The 23,390-nt window shown below is 39.3% G+C and overlaps 2 protein-coding genes across 2 annotated transcripts in view; both read right to left on the bottom strand.

The window, feature by feature from the left end:
• The window catches only part of LOC143532442 (putative LRR receptor-like serine/threonine-protein kinase At1g53430), a 66,483-nt gene extending 65,987 nt beyond the window's left edge, over positions 1–496 (bottom strand). Inside the window, exon 1 of the mRNA XM_077027482.1 lies at positions 73–496. Coding sequence (XP_076883597.1) covers positions 73–444 — 372 coding nt within the window. The 5' untranslated portion in view covers positions 445–496. The remainder of the gene's footprint in view (positions 1–72) is intronic.
• Positions 1–23,182, bottom strand: part of LOC143532448 (putative LRR receptor-like serine/threonine-protein kinase At1g53440) — a 201,031-nt gene extending 177,849 nt beyond the window's left edge. The window contains exons 1-3 of the mRNA XM_077027488.1: positions 23,048–23,182; positions 2,777–2,960; positions 2,412–2,483 (exon numbers count right to left, since the gene is read on the bottom strand). Of these exons, the coding sequence (XP_076883603.1) occupies positions 2,412–2,483; positions 2,777–2,960; positions 23,048–23,162 (371 nt within the window). The 5' untranslated portion in view covers positions 23,163–23,182. The remainder of the gene's footprint in view (positions 1–2,411; positions 2,484–2,776; positions 2,961–23,047) is intronic.
• Between the last annotated feature and the right edge of the window lie 208 nt (positions 23,183–23,390).

Here is a 23,390-nt window from a genome sequence, read left to right as displayed (position 1 = left end):
AACTTGTAACTAATTCTAGTTGTTTTGGGTTAGCTAAAAAGAAAACCGGTTGAAAGCTGGCATGTCACTTACTTGGATGGAAATATCAAAATAGCGTCTTCCAAGGCTACTATAAGTAGTGTCATTCGTATAACTTATTTCAGCAAAGTGAAGCCTCACTTTATAACTCCCGGGCCGTAAACACAGTCCATAGTACCTAAGTGAAGTTGGAGCAACACGAGCTGTTCTATATATTTCACCAACTGTCGCATTTGGTCTGGAAACGACAAATGAAGCTTTATCTCTGCTAACGAAAACACCACTTGTGCTGTAAGCCCATCTCTCTGGCACATAATAAAAGTAAGATCCTTCGTCCGTTGTATCTCGTTCGTATACGTTTCCTTCAAACTCTGTTGTGTCTCCACCACAATTAATAAATAAGGAAGGACCTGCAATGCATTGCATTTGTGGATATGTTAGTGATGGTTATAACAAAAGAGATGGAGGTGCAAAATTGAGACCTGTTTACCCATCAAATCGTGTTATTTTATATACTATATTTAAACAAAAAAATTTTGCTCAAAACTTATGAAAAGTGTATTAATGAATACAAATTTCAAAATTACTTCATTAATATAGTTTAATGTCATGACAGATCAAAAAAAGACTTACATAATCTTGAATCTGCTCGGCTCTCCTATGTCTTCAGGTATTGAGCCGGTATATAAACAATTTCTCAGGACCCTGCAGTAAGATTATTTTTTAACTCATTATTTCATTCTTTCGTCATGCATGTTAGGTTGATCCTGATCAAGTTAAAGTCCAGTTAGTCATGAAGTTAGGGTTTGAATTGTAACTATTGTTGTGATGCAGTGGCTAGTTAGTAGCAGTAGCAACAATATTACTAGTATGTAATTAGCAAATTTGTACCGATGCATACGGAAAGAAACATTCCGACAAGTATAAATAGGATAGTGACGATCATTTGTAAAAAAATAAACAATTCAATTCAACAAATGAAATCCTTAATTACATATCGTTTTTGGGGGACCTATATTGACAAGTAGGTCATAGTTGTTGGTTAAAATCATTGTTGTAGTCTAACAAGCTTAGGTCATTCTATATCATCAAGCAATGATACGGCTTGTAATCAAGTTTTGAATTATTCTTTTTAGTAATAAAACGTTTGGGAGTTATTCGATTTATGTTTTGTTAATACGCTTTGTTCTTTGATATCGGTTCACCACTTTTCATTCTTGATATCAAGTTCTACAACTTTAATTGTCATATATCAATTCTGTTAAAAAATGCATCCATGCAATCAACTTACAATCTAATCATCTGTGTCATATTTCTTAGATCAGGAAATGTTGAACTTGATGTTCCAGCCAAATCGGTTATCCTCCTGGAAAACGTTATGAATATATGAAAACTAAAATATGGAATAACGAAAAGAGAAGATTAACAAAATCGGGACTAATAATGTGCTCACAAATCCTGCAAATTTGTCAACCGTGATATTGAAGGAGGAATCGGTCCTTCCATTGAAGTTCCATGCAAATCACTACATAATAAATTCTTCATAATGATTATTTTGGCAGTTGAACTATTTAACAAAATAAAGCAAAACAATACTCACAGTCTCGTGATGTTTGTCCAGTTTCCAATAAAATCAGGTATCCTCCCGGATAATGAATTCCCGTCTATCCTACTGCAAGAAGTTTACACATGTATCAAAAGTTTGATAAAATATTTGATGATCACTAAATCACTTTTGGTCAAAACATAAAAAACATGACTTTCAAGTCTCTTATACCGGTCAGATTGCCATACGATTCTGGTATGGTACCTGTAAAGTTATTTCCTGAAATAAGGCTGCAAGAAAAATGATAAGTTAAATAAGTTATCAATGAACAAAAGATTAATTATACTTGGAACAAAGTTAAGTAATCATACACTCTTCTCAAGCGTGGCAAACGGCTAAGATTTTGAGGAAGCGGCCCTCCAAGCAAATTGTCTTGTAAGAAACTGATGTACATGTGAAAATTGTAAATAAACAATGAAAGTTTAAAATTGAATACGAATGTGTCATGTAATATTTAGTTTACTTACAGCTCCTCAAGTGAAGAAATATCACCTATTTCTTCGGGTATGGATCCACCAATACGGTTCCCCATGAGATTTCTGCGGAAAATAAAGTATCAAAGACCAATGTACAGAGTAAGGTAAACGGTGAAGCAAATAAATGAAATAATAACTCTTACAAAATGGTAACGTTAAGCTGACTGAAACGGGATGGAATAGTGCCATTTATATAGTTGCGGGATAGATCTCTATGTAACAAACAATACAAAAGTTATATGCATATAAGATAAAAAGAACATTAAGCATATACACACAATATGATTTATTAGTGAAGTAAGTCCACTTACATTTCTGTCAGGAAAAGGAGATTTAGAAATTCTTCTGGTAAAACTCCTGCCAAACTGAGTCTTCTTAGTTGGCTGCAATTTAAGAACACGTATGGAAAATATTTAAAATATTGATTAGCACTAAAGTGGTTAAGCCATATAATAACAGATATTATTATATTAAACAACAAATTAATATACATGGATAATGTTTTGATGGACAAGTGAATTGGAAAATTAGTTAGGAATCTAAGGAACCACTTTTTAGCCTCTTTAACTCTTTAAGTTCCATGATCAACGACTAAATAGTGGTCATAACTATTTATTGGTTCTCACTTGAAATCATCCCCGAACTACTTTATACATAAAGACATGCAGATTCATACATTCTTGATATGTGGCAAACCGTGGTGTTACTGCAGTCACAAGTTACATTGCTGCCAGACTCCATACGCCTGTTTTCATCAAGGCTAATAATGTCATTAAGGCCAAAACCTCCGCTGCATGAATCGCTAGCAACATTCCAATTGCTATATCGTAGTTTTGAGGCTATCGAGTTCATGGCTTCAACTGTTACAAACAGAAAAGTAAATTGTAGGAGAACCGTCCGTGGAATAAAATAAAATAAAATTTATTAATGAAAATTACAATACAAGAAATAAACAAAGCAATAAATTACAATGCAAGGAAACATTACAACTATTTAAGCGAGTTAAAACAAACTGAAATAAAGTAGAACGACAAGTTATAAATAATAACTAAGAAAACGAAATACTAGAATGAAAGAAAGCAAAGTAAATCAGATGGTGGCTGAGGATTAGTGTTCAACACGGGTCTCTTAAAACAGATTTTAGGCTACTTCGGTAAACATATCTGTGTGCCAGGTACAACAGTCGATGCATTATATACATCGGGATTAACCTAGCACCCAAACTATACCTGGAACGAGAGAGTACGTGATCGAAATTCGGAACATAATTTTGCTTATTGGTGAGTTTTTCGTGTGTTGTGATCTGGTTGAGTGTTGTGAGGGATGATAAAACCCTTCTCAGCATCTGCAGATCACCGCACACAACTTGCATGAATGACACATGGCACACATGCATTTATGCATGCAGTCGACACAAGGTTATCAGCACACAGGTCTAGTTATGACATATCCTCGACACCTATCGCACATGCAGGCTTGATGCTTATCCTCAGCCGACCAAAAATACTAAGGCGGCTCTCTTGTGACGATGTAACCATGCGAAGTGTGTCATCAAAGCGTCACATTATGCCCATCGCTCATGTGCAGACACATCGGGGGGCTCTGCACCCTTGCTAATGCGGCTTAATGTGTCTTGTCATAAAAGAACTTAATCTTGTGAGCCCTTCTCCCTATAAGGCACTCACATTTTTACCATTCTACCAATTTGGGACAAACTTAATTGCCCATTTAACCAATAGTTCTCAGCTACACGTTTTAAATTATCAATGCCGCATGCATTTTTACTCTTTGGACACGTTAATAATTTATTTATAAGTGATAATACTAATAAATTAATTAGGTCCAAAATTTTCCAACATAAATATCTATTAACCGCCATATAAACAATAAAAGTTTTGCGCGGTTTAATCGATTAAGTCAGTTCGGGCAGTTAGCCCCACTCGTTTACTTATTTTCATTTATGTTTATGTTACTTTTGGGTCGATCTAATACAATTGTTATTGGGTCACAGGTTGTTATGTATGGGCCGAAAGCCATTTAAACATATGGCTCGATTAGGTGAAATGGTTATGATCTAAACGTTGTGATGACCAACTGTTGGGTCAATTGTTGTTTGGCCCAAGTGTAAGGCCCAACCCAAGAATTAGGGTTTTATAATATTTGGCAATGCCTTGGCTAGCAAGTTAGGTTAGTCTATATAAACTGAGTTATGGTTAGACATTAGAGATTGTGAGTTTGGTGTAACCGAGTTAGGGTTCATCAAGAGTCAAACCGAGTTAGGGTTTGAGAGATTTGTAATAAGTTTTTAGAGTGATATTTTCTGATTAATAAACAAGAGTTATTTGTTTACTTCGTGTTTGATTATCGATCCAGGACTTGAACTGGTATCAGAGCCAAGTTCAAGAAATCGATAATCGAGTTAACTTTGATCGGCGGTGAGGTAACGGTACAGTGATCAGCGGTGAGCGGTGGCTTGAGAAGGAGTTGTCACTAGCACATATCGGAACCAAGTTGGGTTTCCGAATCAGGGTCTATTTGTAAGCAGGTCAAGTCGGACCTGTGTAAGTGCACCTCATACGCCGAAGCAGCAGCGTGAGTGGGTATTGTTACGACGACGATCGGAGTTGAAACGGGTTTCTACAATCGGCGGGCAAGAGAGTTACGGGTACCGGTGTCACACCCCATCTTAGGGCCTAGGCGTATGACCACAAGTTAGTACCTGTTTTGTAAATACATCAGAGTTGCGTTTTAGTTTTAGCGGAAATCTTTTATAAAATATTATTATATTGAAAACTTATTAAAAACTCGGGTTAAATACCCGTTTGATATTTCAAATACATTTATTTATAAAACGTAACTCTTTATAATATTTTAAAATAAAATATCTGAGCCATCAGATAGCATCTAGTGACTATAACTTCAATCTTCTATTTCTTCTTGCTTGTCTGTTCTAACCTTTCTTGTTTCCCTGTAACATGGGTGGGAAAATACGTCAGCACAAAGCTGGTGAATAACGCTGACTCAAAAAATATCTTTTCAATACCTTTGTGAAACCAACAATAATACCTTTGTGACTACTCATTAGGAACCCAACTAAATTGGGATCAAATTACCCTAAGTACCTTGTACAACTAATTATATACACAATATCATTTCTCTGAACAGTCCCGTAGACCTTCAGAGGCATGTTGATGATACGCATGGCCTCTGGGAAATGTCGAGTCACCATGTATGAATGGATCCAGACTCATGTATACTCATAATCAGAATGTCCGTTTCTTATTATTGTTACACAAAGTGTCACACCCTCCAAAATCCACTAACGGAGTTTTACCGTCAGAGGGTGTGAACTGGCAGGATCGGAATCATCAGTTATAATCAAACCATAAAAACGTTTAAATGCAAATAAGTGCGGAAGCGTAAAAACCTTAATTCAAAAGCTGCGTCACGCAGGACGACTTAAAACCAAAGATAACTGTTAAAAATAAGTTTGCAGAATAAAAGTGTTTTCATTTAATGCATGCTCCTAAACCGCGCGCCCGCCTCGGCTACCTGAGAATAACATACTAAAAGTGTCAACACAAGGTTGGTGAGTTCACAAGTTATATAAGATAAATCGTTTAGCGTTTTGCGTAACCTCGTTACGGCGTTTCAGTATTGCGTAACCACGTTACGGCGTTTAAGTGTTGCGTAACCACGTTACGGCGTTTAAGTGTTGCGTAACCACGTTACGGCGTTTAAGTGTTTTGCATTACCAGATAGTGTTACGTCAAATTATATATCGATAGGTAGCTAATCTATACAACAAGTATCGCTAAGTGGTTCGAGACCGAAGCTGACTGTTTATCAAGTGCCCGTCACCAGGTCAACCCAGACCATGGTAAGTGTTAGCCAAAATTACACCCACTCAACCTCCAGTTGAGCTTAGCGTCGGGTGGGGTTTGTCAAACCCAGTAGTACTACTCAACAGTGACACGCTATTCCAAATATTAACCGGTTCGATGTGTGGGACTTCAAATGTTACGTTTGCCGCTTAGCCTTTACAAGTGATATATAATTTATAACAAAATCTTAAATATGCGTTTATCTCAGAAAATGCGTTTATCGGAGTATGTTATCTCCCCCAAGTGAAAAACGTTTGAAAACAGTTTAAGAGTGGGGTAAGTGAACTCACTGTTTGCGAAGAATATCCCGAATTAGATCACCAAGTGATGCGCGTCGTAGAAACTCTCTAGCGTTCTAAATAACAAAGAGATTTTCTAAGTATCGGTAGGTTTAACGAGTCTCTAGACTCGGCACATAATACATATGCACGTAACATGTTTCGTGTTTCGTTTGTGAATCGTGTGTGACTTAAACAAGTACAATTGTGATACGATACGTGAGTGAACAATTACTTTTGTGTCATGTATTAATAACATACTTTACTAGCAATTATCCCCGTAAGGGCATTTTGGTCAACAAACAACAATTACTAGCCATTATTCCCCATAAGGGCAATTTGGTCAAATCATGGCAATCAATTTGCAACTATTCCCCGCAAGGGTATTTTGGTCAAAACATAACAATTATATAAGAAATATCATATTTCATGCATTTATACACAACTCAGCAGCTAGTTTCACTGTGACAGAATTTCTACTTGAAAGATTGTACTATTTCACCGATCATATCATCTCAATTAATTCACCAAAAATCACCAATGAAACATACATGTCTTAGGTTTCCAGAACATACTTTATCTTATTTTTATTCCACATATTTTTCTTATAATGACCAAAACATTACAGCAAACTCATATCAGTCAGATTCATGCGCAACAGAATGTTATTTGCAATTCCCGTTAAACGAAAAATCCAATAAATGCAAGACCACTTGGGTTTGGTTGTTAACTCAATGAGTCAACTTCCAGAAGTGGAACCAACCCAATTGGTCTCGTAGTTCATGAGATATAACATTTACAACATAACCTAACAGCAGGTCTAACAGCTCAGCTTTGCACAACGTTTTTGTAAAATCATAAAAGTAAACTTCTACTTGTCCAAAAATTACAAACTTATACTTTATAGAAACTAGACTCAACCTAGTTTACTGCAGTACCCACAATCTCAACCAATTTTCACGTTTACACTTCGTTACAGTCACTTAAACATCGTATACACATTCTGTCCAGAATCTGTTCACATCAAAACTCAACAATTTAACTATCTATGGACCATAAATCAATCATATAACATGCTAGACACTACCACCACTATCCATGCATGTCAATTACACCATGCATACAAGATTAGGGTTTGTATTTCAACTCAAATCAAAGACAACAATCAATCATGCATCAACATCAATACTAGTTATCAATCATCATGAATTCAACAACCATCATGTTAACTCATACATATACAAGCAAATCGGCTGCCTAGGGTTTTTGATTAACCCATTAAACATCAAAATTAAACAACAAGGAGGTAAGGGATGATCAATTATACCTTCCTAGCACCTTGTTCTTGGATCAAACACTTGATTTGATGTGTATATGTGTGTGTTTGTGGACGGCAGCCGTGGAGAACAAAGGAGAGAGAGGCCGATCGGGGTTGTAGGTTTAGAAAATAATAGGTTAGAGTTTAGTTAAGGATATATTTATAATGATACAAGTTACACTCTAGTCCCTCTACTTTCAAGTGTTACATCTCTAGCCTAACTAATTGGTTCTTGTTTCTTGTTTAACATTCCACATAACAAAATCAAGTAACACACATATATCTAACACATAATTATCACATAATTATTGTTTTGACGTTTTTCGTTTATTTATCAATCGTTTGCGTCAACTCGTTTGCGTTTCGGTGCAAATCCCGAAAGACTACACATGTAGTAAGTGTTAAGCGTCATTTAAACCCTAGTTTAAATGTAATGAAGTGTGCGTTATAGATTTAACGATCTTAAAGTTTGAATTGACGGAGTTGAGTTAACAGAGTTAACCTGAAATTGACGATTGTCACATCATTCCCATGTTAAAGAATTTTCGTCCCGAAAATTTGAGTCAAGTCGTGATGAGAGTCTGAAAGAGTAAAAAAAAAATTTTCAGTTTGTCATATCATCCCCTAGTAGAAAGAAATTTCGTCCCGAAATTTAATTCATACCTCCGGTGATGTTTGACGGTTTGCCGAGTTTCGCGGTTTTCTGTGTTTGGTTAGCCCTTCAAAAAGGTGAGGATACTTTTTCATCATTTGATCCTCGCGTTCCCACGTGAACTCCGGTCCACGTCTCGAGTTCCAACGAACCTTAACGATTGGAATTTTGCTGTGTTTGAGCGTTTTGGTTTCCCAATCCAAAACCTCGACTGGTTCTTCAATGAAACGTAACTGTTCATCAATTTGTAGTTCCTCCAAAGGGACTACTTGGGATTCATCAGATAGGCATTTCTTCAAATTTGATACGTGGAATACATCGTGTACGCCACTGAGTTCTGTTGGTAGGTCCAGTCGGTACGCCACCGGACCAATGCGCTCAGTTATCCGGTACGGACCAACATACCGTGGGTTGAGTTTGTTTCGCTTTCCAAAGCGAACCACACCTTTCCAAGGTGAGACTTTGAGTAACACCCGATCGTTCACTTGAAATTCGAGAGGTTTTCGGCGCTTGTCGGCGTAACTCTTTTGGCGATCTCGTGCTGCTGCCATGCGATTTCGGATTTGAACAATCTTTTCCGAGGTTTCGAGTACCAGTTCCGGACCAGTAATTTGGCTGTCACCCACCTCTGCCCAGCAGAGTGGTGATCGACACTTCCGTCCGTACAGCGCTTCAAACGGCGCTGCCTTAATACTTGCGTGGTAGCTGTTATTATACGAAAACTCTACCAAGGGTAAGTGGGGTTCCCAACTCTTTCCGAAATCTAAAACGCATGCACGCAACATATCCTCCAGGGTCTGAATAGTCCGTTCACTTTGCCCATCCGTCTGAGGATGGTATGCTGTACTCATATCGAGACGGGTGCCCAGTGTGCTTTGTAGCGACTTCCAAAAGTGCGAGGTGAAACGAGAATCTCGGTCGGAAATGATCGAGACAGGCACTCCGTGTCTAGACACCACTTCTTTCATGTATACGCGAGTCAGTCTTTCCATTTTGTCCATTTCCTTAATTGCTAGGAAGTGTGCCGATTTAGTCAACCGGTCAACGATCACCCAGATGGTATCGCATCCCGTCGGTGTCTTAGGCAAACCCGTAATAAAGTCCATTGAGATGTGCTCCCATTTCCACATTGGGAGTTCCGATTGTTGCAGTAGACCAGATGGTTTCTGGTATTCTATCTTGACTCTGGCACAAGTCAAGCATTTGCTCACGTAGGTGGCAATGTCGGCTTTCATGTTCGGCCACCAGTAAAGTGCCTTTAAATCATGATACATTTTATCTGAGCCAGGGTGGATAGAATATCGGGACTTATGAGCTTCGTCCATCACTAGAGTTCTCAACTCTCCGTATCGTGGAACCCAAATCCGGTTCTCAAAATATCGGGCCCCGTCCGATCTGGTTTCAAGTTGCTTGTTCATGCCCCGCATGAGTTCCGACGGAAGATTATCATCTTTCAAAGCTTCCAGTTGCGCATCGCGAATCTGATCGGGTAAGCTGGCATGAATCGTGAGTTGCAATGCTCTCACCCGTCTGGGTTTATCTGTTTCCTTTCTGCTGAGGGCGTCGGCCACCACATTGGCCTTGCCAGGATGGTACTTGATGGCACAATCGTAATCTTTAAGCAGCTCGACCCAACGACGCTGTCGCATGTTCAGCTCCTTCTGATCGTAGATATGTTGGAGACTCTTGTGGTCGGTGTAAATGGTAAACTTGGTACCGTACAAGTAATGCCTCCATATCTTAAGAGCAAACACCACAGCTCCGAGTTCCAAATCATGGGTCGTGTAGTTCTTCTCGTGAACCCGTAGTTGTCTAGAGGCGTAGGCTATAACCTTCTCGAGTTGCATCAGCACACAACCGAGACCTTGTATAGATGCGTCACAGTGTACCTCAAAATTTTCCGTTCCCTCGGGGAGGGCTAAAATAGGGGCGCTACAAAGCTTGGTTTTCAACAGTTGAAAAGCGGATTCTTGCGCGTCACCCCAGTTGTACTTAGTGCCCTTGTGGGTCAAAGCGGTGAGGGGTTGAGCAATTTTTGAAAATCCCTCGATGAAACGCCGGTAGTAGCCGGCCAGTCCTAGGAATTGTCGCACCTCAGTCGGAGTCTTAGGTGCTTCCCAGTTTTTGATGGCCTCTACCTTACCGGGATCGACATGTATACCATTCTCGTTGATCACATGTCCTAAGAAGTGAACCTCGCGAAGCCAAAATTCACATTTCGAGAGTTTAGCATACAGTTGTTCCTTCTTCAATAGTTCCAGAATTACCCTTAGGTGCTCTTCGTGGTCAGTCTCGTTCTTGGAGTAGACGAGAATATCATCGATGAAAACAATCACGAACTTGTCGAGGTACGCCTTGCATACTCGATTCATGAGATCCATAAATACGGCTGGCGCGTTGGTTAGGCCAAAAGGCATAACCGAAAACTCGTAGTGACCATACCGTGTTCTGAAAGCCGTCTTTGAGATATCTTCTTCGCGCACTCTCAGCTGGTGGTAACCGGATCGTAGATCAATCTTCGAGTAGTAACTCGATCCTTGAAGCTGGTCAAACAAATCATCAATTCGGGGTAAAGGATAACGGTTCTTGACCGTCACCTTATTCAACTCCCGGTAGTCGATGCACATTCGGAAAGTCCCGTCTTTCTTTCGGACAAACAAGACAGGGGCTCCCCATGGCGATGAGCTAGGTCGGATAAAACCCTTATCCAACAAATCTTGCAACTGAGTGGACAACTCCTGAAGTTCCGCCGGTGCGAGCCGATACGGGGCTCGTGCTATGGGTGCTGCACCGGGTGTCAACTCGATTTGGAATTCGACTTGACGAATAGGAGGGAGTCCGGGCAAATCCTCTGGGAAAACTTCCGGAAAGTCTCGCACAACCGGTATGTCTTCAATTCGTTTCTCCTCTGCGGGTTTCTCAACAATCTGCGCCAAAATTGCCGGATGACCCTTTCTTAGATACTTCTGTGCCTTCAAAAGGGTAATGACGCTGGTGGTCATGCCGCTTCTCTCGCCTCGGACCGAAATGATCTCGCCGGAAGGGGTGGTAATATGGACTATCTTGTCATGGCATATAATCTCCGCTCGGTTCTCGGATAACCAGTCCATGCCGACAACGACATCGAAACTACTAAGCGTAAAAGGAATAAGGTCGATATCAAAGACATGACCTGACAGTTTCAACTTACATCCCGCAAGTATATGAGTTGTTACTACAGTTTTACCGTTAGCTAATTCGACAGGAAACTTAGCGTCTAACGGGGTTGGAGTAAGGTCTAAAAGTTGGCTAAAGGCTTTCGACACAAAACTCCTATCAGCTCCAGTGTCAAACAAAACAGAAGCAAAACAATCGTTTACAGGGAACTTACCAGCCACCACATGCGGATCATTGCGGGCTTGACCCGATCCAATCACAAACGCTCTTCCTTTGCCATTTCCTCCACCATTACTGCCACTTCCATTACCCCCGTTATTGTCATTCTGTTTCAGCTTGGGGCAATCCTTCCGGAAATGACCTTCCTGCCCACATTCAAAGCATCCCTTAGTTGTCATCGGTGGCTTAGGAGCACCCTTTGCCGCAAGGTCTCCTCTTCATTCTTTCGCTTGGTGACCTATCTTTCCGCATCTTTGACACTTGACACGGTCACACTGGCCAACATGATGAAAGTTGCACCTGTTGCACTTTGGATATTTCCCAGCATATCCGCTCGAAACCTGCCCGCTACCGTTGTGGTTGGTGTTGTTGTTGTGATTCTGAGTGCTAAAGCTCCGAGTAAATTCGGGCTTACGGTAGTGGTGTTGCGGTGGGAGGTTCGAGGATGAAGATCTGGTGTTGTCAAACTTTCTCTTCCCGCTGTTCGGGTTGCTGTTGCTGTTACTGTTGCTGACGTGGTCATTACTCGGGTTGTCACGGGCTTTAGTGGTCGAACCCCTAGGTGGTAACGCACCTTGGGTCACAGCCTGATCCGTCAGTTTGTGAGCTAAACGGATCGCTTGTTGGATCGTGGCTGGTCGGGAAGACGTCACCATGCCCTGAATTTGCGGTGCTAAACCATCAATGTACATTTCTATTCTCTTGCTCGGCGGATCCACCATCCGCGGACACATCACAGCCAACTCGTGCGAACGAGTAGTGTAGGCTTCGATTTCCGAGCCCACCATCTTCAACGACCAAAATTCCGATTCTAACTTCGAAATTTCTTCCCTCGGACAGTACTCCTCTCGCATCATGCTCTTGAACTCCTCCCAGTTCATCGCGTTAGCCAGTTCCAACCCAAGGATCTGGACGTTTGAATTCCACCAAGTGAGGGCGGAATCCTCAAGTGTCCCAGCAGCGAATTTGACCCTACTGGCAGGGGGACAATTACACATCTCAAAAGCCGACTCGGCCTTCTCAGCCCAACGCAGGAAGCCTATAGCTCCCTCAGTGCCCTTAAACGTACTGGGCTTGCAGTCAAGGTAGTTCTTGAAGGTACACGTTCCACTCGGACCTCCAGTTTGATTCTGTACGTGTGCGGCTAAGGCGGCCGCAACATGGTCATTCAGCAGAGTTTGGAGTTCAGCTGCAGTCATGCTGATGTTACCACGTCCTCGTCCAGCGTTTCTTCCAGCCATTTCCTAGAATCACAGTATAAAATGTTAAACATGAATTTTTCCTTCATATACAACACACCATACATGTAAAAAAAAAAAATAGGTAAGAAAGAAAATAAGAAACAACATCACATCACAACCACATATTAGTCTAAATAAAAATTCATGATTAAAACCATTGTATTCGCTACAAAGTATTTCCAATCAATCCTTAAAATCATAGAAAATAATAGTTCGGATGGAGACAACCCCTCCATCTAAGTGTCATCATCACTAGATGTCGTCATCTGAGGACACCTCCGAGTGTGCCTCCTCCTCAGCCGGTTCTTCCTCCAGTTCTTCTTCGGGTTCCTCCTCGGGATCTTCCTCGGGATCTTCCTCAAGCTCCTCTTCGGGATCTTCTTCAGGTTCTACTTCAGGCTCTGCCTCGGGTTCGGCTTCAGGCTCTGCCTCAGGTTCGGCTGCGTTCTGAGCAAGTTGCATTTGTAAGACATCGCAACGCTCTAACGCTATCTCAGTTCGGGTCCTTGCTTCTTGGAGTTGCTCTTGCAAGTCTATCATCTCAGCTTGCATCTTCATCATAACCTTCATTTGTTGCTCACCAGTCTCTTGCATATCTTTCATTGCCGCTGCCATGCGGGCAATCTCCTCCTGAGTCTCGGTTCCGTCTTTAAACAGTCTGGCAACATTTTCTCTCGTGTAGCGCATGTAACCCACATCACGCTCCAAACAAGAAACAACAGCTGCGAGAACTCGCTCCACAGGTTCGGTTATGGGTGGTAGAGTGTTGGGATAAGCAGGATGGTTCGGGTGAGGCAACGGGGGAACTTGTTCGCGATAGACCATACGTCTGATCATGTTAGGGTACCAATCCCAGCTAACGTCGTTTTCGTAAAGGCCTCCGGATAGGCGGTACCTCTTCGGTGCGGGAGCTTCGAGTTCCGGGACTACGCGGGGTGGCGAGGCGGTAGGTAACTGAGGTTCCTTCCCGTGAGCATGCGTCATCGAATCGGATGATGATGAGGGTGGCGTCGACATTCCTACAGGTAAGTCGTGTATGCGCGCGTATGAGTGAAAGAGATAAAGAGATAAGATTACCAGACTACACAAACCTATGCAGTGCGTATCATTATAACTAATGGGTCGTCGCGGTTATAGTCTAGTATGCATGCAGCTTCTAGTTCGCTATAACCAATGGATCTGATACCAATCTGTCACACCCTCCAAAATCCACTAACGGAGTTTTACCGTCAGAGGGTGTGAACTGGCAGGATCGGAATCATCAGTTATAATCAAACCATAAAAACGTTTAAATGCAAATAAGTGCGGAAGCGTAAAAACCTTAATTCAAAAGCTGCGTCACGCAGGACGACTTAAAACCAAAGATAACTGTTAAAAATAAGTTTGCAGAATAAAAGTGTTTTCATTTAATGCATGCTCCTAAACCGCGCGCCCGCCTCGGCTACCTGAGAATAACATACTAAAAGTGTCAACACAAGGTTGGTGAGTTCACAAGTTATATAAGATAAATCGTTTAGCGTTTTGCGTAACCTCGTTACGGCGTTTCAGTATTGCGTAACCACGTTACGGCGTTTAAGTGTTGCGTAACCACGTTACGGCGTTTAAGTGTTGCGTAACCACGTTACGGCGTTTAAGTGTTTTGCATTACCAGATAGTGTTACGTCAAATTATATATCGATAGGTAGCTAATCTATACAACAAGTATCGCTAAGTGGTTCGAGACCGAAGCTGACTGTTTATCAAGTGCCCGTCACCAGGTCAACCCAGACCATGGTAAGTGTTAGCCAAAATTACACCCACTCAACCTCCAGTTGAGCTTAGCGTCGGGTGGGGTTTGTCAAACCCAGTAGTACTACTCAACAGTGACTCGCTATTCCAAATATTAACCGGTTCGATGTGTGGGACTTCAAATGTTACGTTTGCCGCTTAGCCTTTACAAGTGATATATAATTTATAACAAAATCTTAAATATGCGTTTATCTCAGAAAATGCGTTTATCGGAGTATGTTATCTCCCCCAAGTGAAAAACGTTTGAAAACAGTTTAAGAGTGGGGTAAGTGAACTCACTGTTTGCGAAGAATATCCCGAATTAGATCACCAAGTGATGCGCTTCGTAGAAACTCTCTAGCGTTCTAAATAACAAAGAGATTTTCTAAGTATCGGTAGGTTTAACGAGTCTCTAGACTCGGCACATAATACCTATGCACGTAACATGTTTCGTGTTTCGTTTGTGAATCGTGTGTGACTTAAACAAGTACAATTGTGATACGATACGTGAGTGAACAATTACTTTTGTGTCATGTATTAATAACATACTTTACTAGCAATTATCCCCGTAAGGGCATTTTGGTCAACAAACAACAATTACTAGCCATTATTCCCCATAAGGGCAATTTGGTCAAATCATGGCAATCAATTTGCAACTATTCCCCGCAAGGGTATTTTGGTCAAAACATAACAATTATATAAGAAATATCATATTTCATGCATTTATACACAACTCAGCAGCTAGTTTCACTGTGACAGAATTTCTACTTGAAAGATTGTACTATTTCACCGATCATATCATCTCAATTAATTCACCAAAAATCACCAATGAAACATACATGTCTTAGGTTTCCAGAACATACTTTATCTTATTTTTATTCCACATATTTTTCTTATAATGACCAAAACATTACAGCAAACTCATATCAGTCAGATTCATGCGCAACAGAATGTTATTTGCAATTCCCGTTAAACGAAAAATCCAATAAATGCAAGACCACTTGGGTTTGGTTGTTAACTCAATGAGTCAACTTCCAGAAGTGGAACCAACCCAATTGGTCTCGTAGTTCATGAGATATAACATTTACAACATAACCTAACAGCAGGTCTAACAGCTCAGCTTTGCACAACGTTTTTGTAAAATCATAAAAGTAAACTTCTACTTGTCCAAAAATTACAAACTTATACTTTATAGAAACTAGACTCAACCTAGTTTACTGCAGTACCCACAATCTCAACCAATTTTCACGTTTACACTTCGTTACAGTCACTTAAACATCGTATACACATTCTGTCCAGAATCTGTTCACATCAAAACTCAACAATTTAACTATCTATGGACCATAAATCAATCATATAACATGCTAGACACTACCACCACTATCCATGCATGTCAATTACACCATGCATACAAGATTAGGGTTTGTATTTCAACTCAAATCAAAGACAACAATCAATCATGCATCAACATCAATACTAGTTATCAATCATCATGAATTCAACAACCATCATGTTAACTCATACATATACAAGCAAATCGGCTGCCTAGGGTTTTTGATTAACCCATTAAACATCAAAATTAAACAACAAGGAGGTAAGGGATGATCAATTATACCTTCCTAGCACCTTGTTCTTGGATCAAACACTTGATTTGATGTGTATATGTGTGTGTTTGTGGACGGCAGCCGTGGAGAACAAAGGAGAGAGAGGCCGATCGGGGTTGTAGGTTTAGAAAATAATAGGTTAGAGTTTAGTTAAGGATATATTTATAATGATACAAGTTACACTCTAGTCCCTCTACTTTCAAGTGTTACATCTCTAGCCTAACTAATTGGTTCTTGTTTCTTGTTTAACATTCCACATAACAAAATCAAGTAACACACATATATCTAACACATAATTATCACATAATTATTGTTTTGACGTTTTTCGTTTATTTATCAATCGTTTGCGTCAACTCGTTTGCGTTTCGGTGCAAATCCCGAAAGACTACACATGTAGTAAGTGTTAAGCGTCATTTAAACCCTAGTTTAAATGTAATGAAGTGTGCGTTATAGATTTAACGATCTTAAAGTTTGAATTGACGGAGTTGAGTTAACGGAGTTAACCTGAAATTGACGATTGTCACCCAAAGTTTTAAGGATTCGTAAATCCTATGCAAACATTCTGACTCAATATAAAAGGTTTGGGGCGTATTCACCTTTTCTGTTTATAATCAGTTTCTGTTACTAATTCATGTTTTCTGTTTCCTTCTTCTTGTTTTGTTACCTCGGACCTATAGTACGAGAATAACCGTTATATAAATAACTAGATCATCGATCAAGCTTCAGACCTTTAGTCTGTTTTGTATAGCATTAACCTTGATTAAATCATTTGTTTATATAAAACATTTGGACCTTTAGTCCCTTTCTTTATTTATCAATTATATATTATGTTTCTTCTTCAAGAAGAAACATTAGTTTATCTTTATTCTTTTTTATAAGAATATTATATTTCTTAATCATAAAAAAATATTATTTTGACTATATCCTTTGTATATAAATGCTTATGTTTCTTAATCAAGAAGAAACTATATTTTGACTATAACCTTTTGCTTAAGAAAAGTTATATAATACTTAATTGTATTCAAGGCTTGGCTATACTTCCGACTACGGTCTAAGCCATTTATAATAATAAAATAATAACTTAGGCAGAACTCCTACCTCGCACGGGTATTCGGAGTTAAATATTCCTAATTTTATACGGGCAGCACTTCTACTCTATATGAGCGTTTATCGAGGCGTTCTTGATCCACCTTTCTTGGCACGCAAATCTAGACGATGTTCAGATGTCGCCGGGTCGTGCACGTACTTTGAGACAGAATGTCGGGTTATTTAGGTGGCACGCACTTCGAGGAAACGTCGGTATTTGGAACGGATTACGAGGTGATATTTTCGGGTTGGTGGCACGCAAAACGATGCTCGACATGTAAACCGAGGTAGATTTTCTAGAGAGAGAGAGTGACTGTGGGTGTGTGAAATGAATATGCCATGCCCACCCTATTTATAGCCGATTTTTAGCCCCATCGCGGTACGCGATGGCTCCTTCTTCAACGGCGTCGCGTACCGCGATGCCCACCTTTTTGAGCTCGCGCCAAGTGTCGCCATGTGGCCTGACACGACTTGCCACGTGTCACCCGGACGGGACACGTGTCCCTGAGTCATCACGGGTCATCGCGGTACGCGATGCCCGTCTTCTTGGACTCATCGCGTAGTGGGTCCCTGAATATTATTTTTCATTTTTAGTCTCGTTGTACAAAAATATTAAGGCGGCTATTAAAGCGGCTCGCGACGATGCGAGCGTGCGAAGTGCACCATCAAAGCGCCCGTCACCCGTGGCCGTGGCCGTCGCCTTCGCCATCGCCATCGCCATCGTCCTCGCCCGAGCCCGAGCGCGTGCACGTGCGCATCGGGTGCTACGCACCCTCCGTTAGGACAACTTGGTGCATGATATATTGATATCCATAAAAGAATGTTACTATGGAAAATCTCTTCCTTATAAAGAGCTTGCATTTCTTTACCACTTTCCATATGTGATGAGATTCCATATTCCTTATTTATACCAAAGTAAAGTGCTTCCACTTTCTTACATCATTTCATGTGGATGGAGTTTCCTTATTTCTTTCTTATGGAAATACTTAACTTAGGAAATATTTTTATTTGCTTATTTTTTTTATATTTCCTTATTTAATATTTTCTCATGACTTGTCTTGATATTATTTTTGATCCCTCAACTTTCTTAAGTTGTCAAATTTGGATCGAAATTTTGGGGATGTTACAACCGGCGATTCCTGTCAAGATTACCAGCTACGACGCACTTAGTAATTTGTGGCACAACTGCATCAGAAAAGTTAGTTCCGACAACAGCAGGGTCGACGAGATCGTACAGGTCAGGCGGATCTGTGGCGGTTGTTCTTTCTTATCCGGTAGTAGTGATTGAAATAACAAGAGGGTTCGTTGATCAGGTTGACGGTTTTGTGGCAGTAAAATCATATATTAATTACAAAAGTCAAAAGAGGGGTGCAAGGTTTTGCATAGCTTACGACCAAAGAAAAAATAAGGTGTTTTATTATTTTTTTTACAAAGAATACAAATGGAAAAACACAACTGTTTTGATTTCTTTCTTTATTAGTTCCATAAGTTTGCGTTGAACATTGGTTGTTTTAGTTTGGTTAAACAAGTTGGTTTGACCATCATTCCTCGATTTTTATTTGGATTGAACAAGACGGTTCAATTCAGAGTCTGTTTTCGAGCAAGCGGGTTCAGTTCTGAAAAGTTATTTGAGACTAAGTTTGTGTTTGTTCCAACGAAGTGGAGCAAGGGGGTTCGACACCATCAATGGCAGGTGACAAAGAATATCTGAGAATCCAACCCAAAGTGAGTGGGGGGATATGACTGCAAGTACCAAAGTTGAATGGAACTAATTACATCACATGGGCGATTGTGGTGGAAGCGATTTTAGACGATCAAGAGTTATGGGAAGTTGTTCAACCGAATGAGAATGAGGGTGCGGTCATTGATGCGAAGAAGAATAAAACGGCAAGAGTGTTTTTGTTTCAAGTAATAGAAGGTGATATTTTTCTTCAGATTTCTCAATATAAGAACGCTCGGGATATATAGACGGCTTTGAAAGCACGGTATGTTGGGGTCGAGCGAGTTCAAAAGGCTCGACTGTTAACGTTGAAAAGTGAATTTGAGAAACTCAAGATGGCGGAAAACGAGACTGCTGACGAGTTTGCAGGAAAATTAACAAGCATGGTTTCAAAGGCAACGAGTCTAGGTCACATGTTCGAGCAAGATGTCTTGGTGAAGAAGTTACTGGATGCGGTTCTAGATAAGTACTTTCAACTGGTAGCCTCAATCGAGCAAAGTGTTGATCTTGATAGTTTGATGTTTGAAAACGCTATCGGAAGACTTAAGGCGTTTGAGGAACGTCTAAGGGGGAGAGAACACGCTTCAAATTCACAAGGTCAGTTACTTTTCAATAGATCGGAAAGTAATTACAAAGGCAAGTCGTATGATCAGTCCGGTAAGGGTTGGTCGTGTTCACAGGGGCGTGGAAGAGGCCGGGGAAACCGGAGGTCAAGACCGAGAGGATGAGGATCAAGATGGTTGTCAAAACCGAGATGATCAACATCGTAGGTCAAGGTATACGAGTCAAAGAAGATCGAAGGATCGTCAATGGAGAAGGAAGGATATGTCACAGGTTCAGTGTTACCGTTGTGATGAGTTTGGTCACTTTGCGTCTACGTGTCCGGAACGTATGAAGAAAAAGGAAGAATCTAATTTGAACAAAATTGATGATTTTGATCAAAGTTTATTTATGATTAAAGGTGATCAGAAAACGGTTTTTCTGAATGAAGACGGGTGATTCCAAAGCGTTTTGAAACTGAACTGATGGAGAAAGATGTTTGGTATCTCTACAACAGAGCATCGAATCACATGACGGGTAATAAAGCATACTTTTATGAGTTAAATGAATGTGTCACGGGAAAGGTGTAGTTCGAAGATGAATCTTGTATTGATATTTGGGGAAAAGGGTCAGACTTAATTGAAGGAAAAGCAAGGGAGCAACGTTTGTTGACTGATCTCTACTACATTCCGAGCTTACAGTGCAATATTATAAGTCTTGGTCAAACAACAGAAGGTGGATGCGAGATCCACATGAAACATGATTTGCTAACCATGAAAGATGATGCAGGTAAACTTTTGATGAAGGTGACAAGGACCAAGAATCGATTATCAGTCTCAAGATGACAAGTCACGATAAACGAGCTATCATTGGAATGAAGAATTTTGCAGGTAGGAATCTTCAAAGTATTGGACTGAAAGAAGACAAATCGGTTACGAGTCAGATTCCAATAAAAGATCCAAATTCCAAAATTCGAAGTCCAAAGAAGAGTGTTCAAGAAACTAAACCCGTGATCAAGAAAGTGATTCAAGCCCAAGGAAAGATGTGTAATGATCAAACGAAGCAAGTGTGTCTTCTAACCAAGTGGAGGCGAAAGAACATTGCAAGAGATCATGAAAAGCCTCGGGAGAATCAAGAGAATGATGACAAGCGTGAAGTTGAAGACTTGCCAATTTCGAGTAGGAAATTAGGGGGTGAGTCGGGTGACTCGAGTACAAAAATTGCAGGGGTGATTGTTGGGTCAATTGTAGGCCCAACCCAAAAATTAGGGTTTTATAATATTTGGTAATATCTTGGCTAGCAAGTTAAGTTAGTCTATATAAACCGAGTTATGGTTAGACATTAGAGATTGTGAGTTTGGTGTAACCGAGTTAGGATTCATCAAGAGTCATACCGAGTTAGGGTTTGAGAGATTTGTAATAAGTTTTTAGAGTGATATTTTCTGATTAATAAACAAGAGTTATTTGTTTACTTCGTGTTTGATTATCGATCCGAAACTTGACCAACTTCATGTCGTTTTAGTTTGTTTAAATATGATTAACTAAAATACATTCATGTAATATGTTCTTTTATCAATTCCATAATTATTTGTGTTTGGTTTTTTGTCATTCAATATGTTTTGCTTATTTGTTGTTTTCAAATTAACTAGTATCAAACATAGAAAATAATTATGTTTATGCGGAGTCTGATTCGTGGAACTATCAGAAAGCCATCCAAGTTACAAAAAGAAAGTAAGATATAATCTTCAGAGTGCAAGAAGTTAAAGTTATGTCGACAAAATTCGTTAATACTTCCTAAACAAAAAGTTATGTCGACAAAAAGTTTGGTGCAACGGTGCATAAGGGTGGCTATTACTTCCTAAACAAGTATTTGGTTTAGGTTGTTAGGATACGTTTAATGTTTAGCAGTCCCATTTAGAGTTAAGCGTGTATACGTTTGCTCTATATAATCAGTACAAGAAGTTAAAGTTATCTCAACGGCGATCACCACACCCCCATGAGTTATATACGATCTAATCTTGACAGGCCTCATAAATTTTGACACCGACATGATTTTCTTTTATATATAAAGAGCTAAAAAAATATAAAGAAGACAACTTTTAAAATTAAAAATAATTCAAATAGAGTCAATTATTGGAAAGTGAAAATTATGTAAAAGATAAGAAAGATACACAAGTGGCTCTATCAAAGCTGACATAGTGACATGGTAAAGGTACGACGTCGTTATCTCAAGTCAATAATTTTGGCGACTACAGTAATCGTGGGAGACAAGTTGTAATTAATTGAAAAGACGCGTTGTAGTTTTATACTTATGTTAAGTAGCGTCTTAAAGTCTTAAGTCTACCCTGGGCCCTAGGTAATTCAACGGCAAAAGTTGATCATATATGCCCATGATCGCAAATCTTATTGGGTAGCCAAAACTTACTATCTTTATTGTGATAACTGATAAAACCCGGTTTTGATCAGATTCTAACTAAAACACATATAATACATAATATTTTCAAATGTCTGATCAATTTTTTATGCTCTCCTTTGTGCTAACTGCAAATATAAGTTGTACCTGCTCAGAGATCTTAGATTCATGAGGAAAAAGGAGATCTTCAAGCTTGATGAGCTTGAGAGTAATACACTAATAACCGCTCGACGCATCGGGAAACTTGTATTAGATTTATTTTATAGAAAATAGTAAAAGTTATTTTTTTAGAAATATTAAATTTAACTAAAAAAGGTGGCCCATTAAGAAAGAATAGAACGATAACGACACGTGTTTTATATCAATGTTAAATATATCGGGTTGTGAAATATATCAATTGCTTTTAAAAGCATAAAAATAATAATAAAGTAATAATAGTTAATAATAATTATAAGAATATCAATAACAACAACAATAAAAAAACAGAAATCCAATAATACATTTTTTAATACGCAAAAACAAAAAATGTGAAATGATTAATCAGATCAGAGGGTCGACTTGAAGTCTTGAACTATTCATGTTAATCTTTTTATTTTTATTTTCCAATGGAGATATAATAACAATTATATTAAAGAAAATAAGAATAATGAAACTAAAATATAATAATAGAACTAAATATAAAAAAACAATCAAGTATAACAACAACAACAACAACAGCAACAAGTAAAGTAATAATATTAATTTAACAAATACTAGTAATTATAAAAACACTATTCGAATTAAACTCCTATCAATTCTTGTTCATGTAATTGTTTTTGTGGTTTTTGTTGTTGGCTTCTTTTATAGTTGTGAAGGTTGCTTTTTGGGTGTTTGGTTTGGTTTATGAAATTTTACAGTGTGAAAAAAAAAAACCTCGTGTAGCTATGTGGTATACTAGCTAGTAGCATTCTGCATTCGATTACTTGACTTCCAAAGTTAATAAGAGAAGTCAGATTATAACGAACAAAAATCTGATGAAATAAAATACGAAAAATTAGAAACAAAATCAAGTTGAAGAAACTAGTACGTACCTTCTTCAGCAGGCAGTGGTTGAGCAACGGATCTAATATCAAGGAGACTGACCGACAAAAACAAAACAAGCATGAAGATCTTAAAATCCGGCAACATCCACAGAGACGACTCCATAATATGACTAATTCCGTGTGTGTGTGAAGAAATGATTATATGGTCACGGGTCATGTGCGCGAGAGAGCTAGGGAGTAAAAACTATAAACCTAATATGTCAAGTTATTGTCAATGAAAACGGGCTTTAAATACAAGTTGGCAAAGAAATATTCGCATTCCCGTTCAGATATATCTACGGTCTCATGCAGACATTCACATTCTTATTTAAGTGTGAACGTTGAATTTTCA

The sequence above is a fragment of the Bidens hawaiensis genome, unplaced genomic scaffold (assembly GCF_021521415.1).
Source record: "Bidens hawaiensis isolate Kalapana, Puna unplaced genomic scaffold, B.hawaiensis_p1.1 tig00009445_1, whole genome shotgun sequence".
Classification (NCBI taxonomy): domain Eukaryota; kingdom Viridiplantae; phylum Streptophyta; class Magnoliopsida; order Asterales; family Asteraceae; genus Bidens; species Bidens hawaiensis.
The sequence above is the reverse complement of the archived record's forward strand: the minus strand, read 5'-3'. Positions and strand labels throughout refer to the sequence as shown.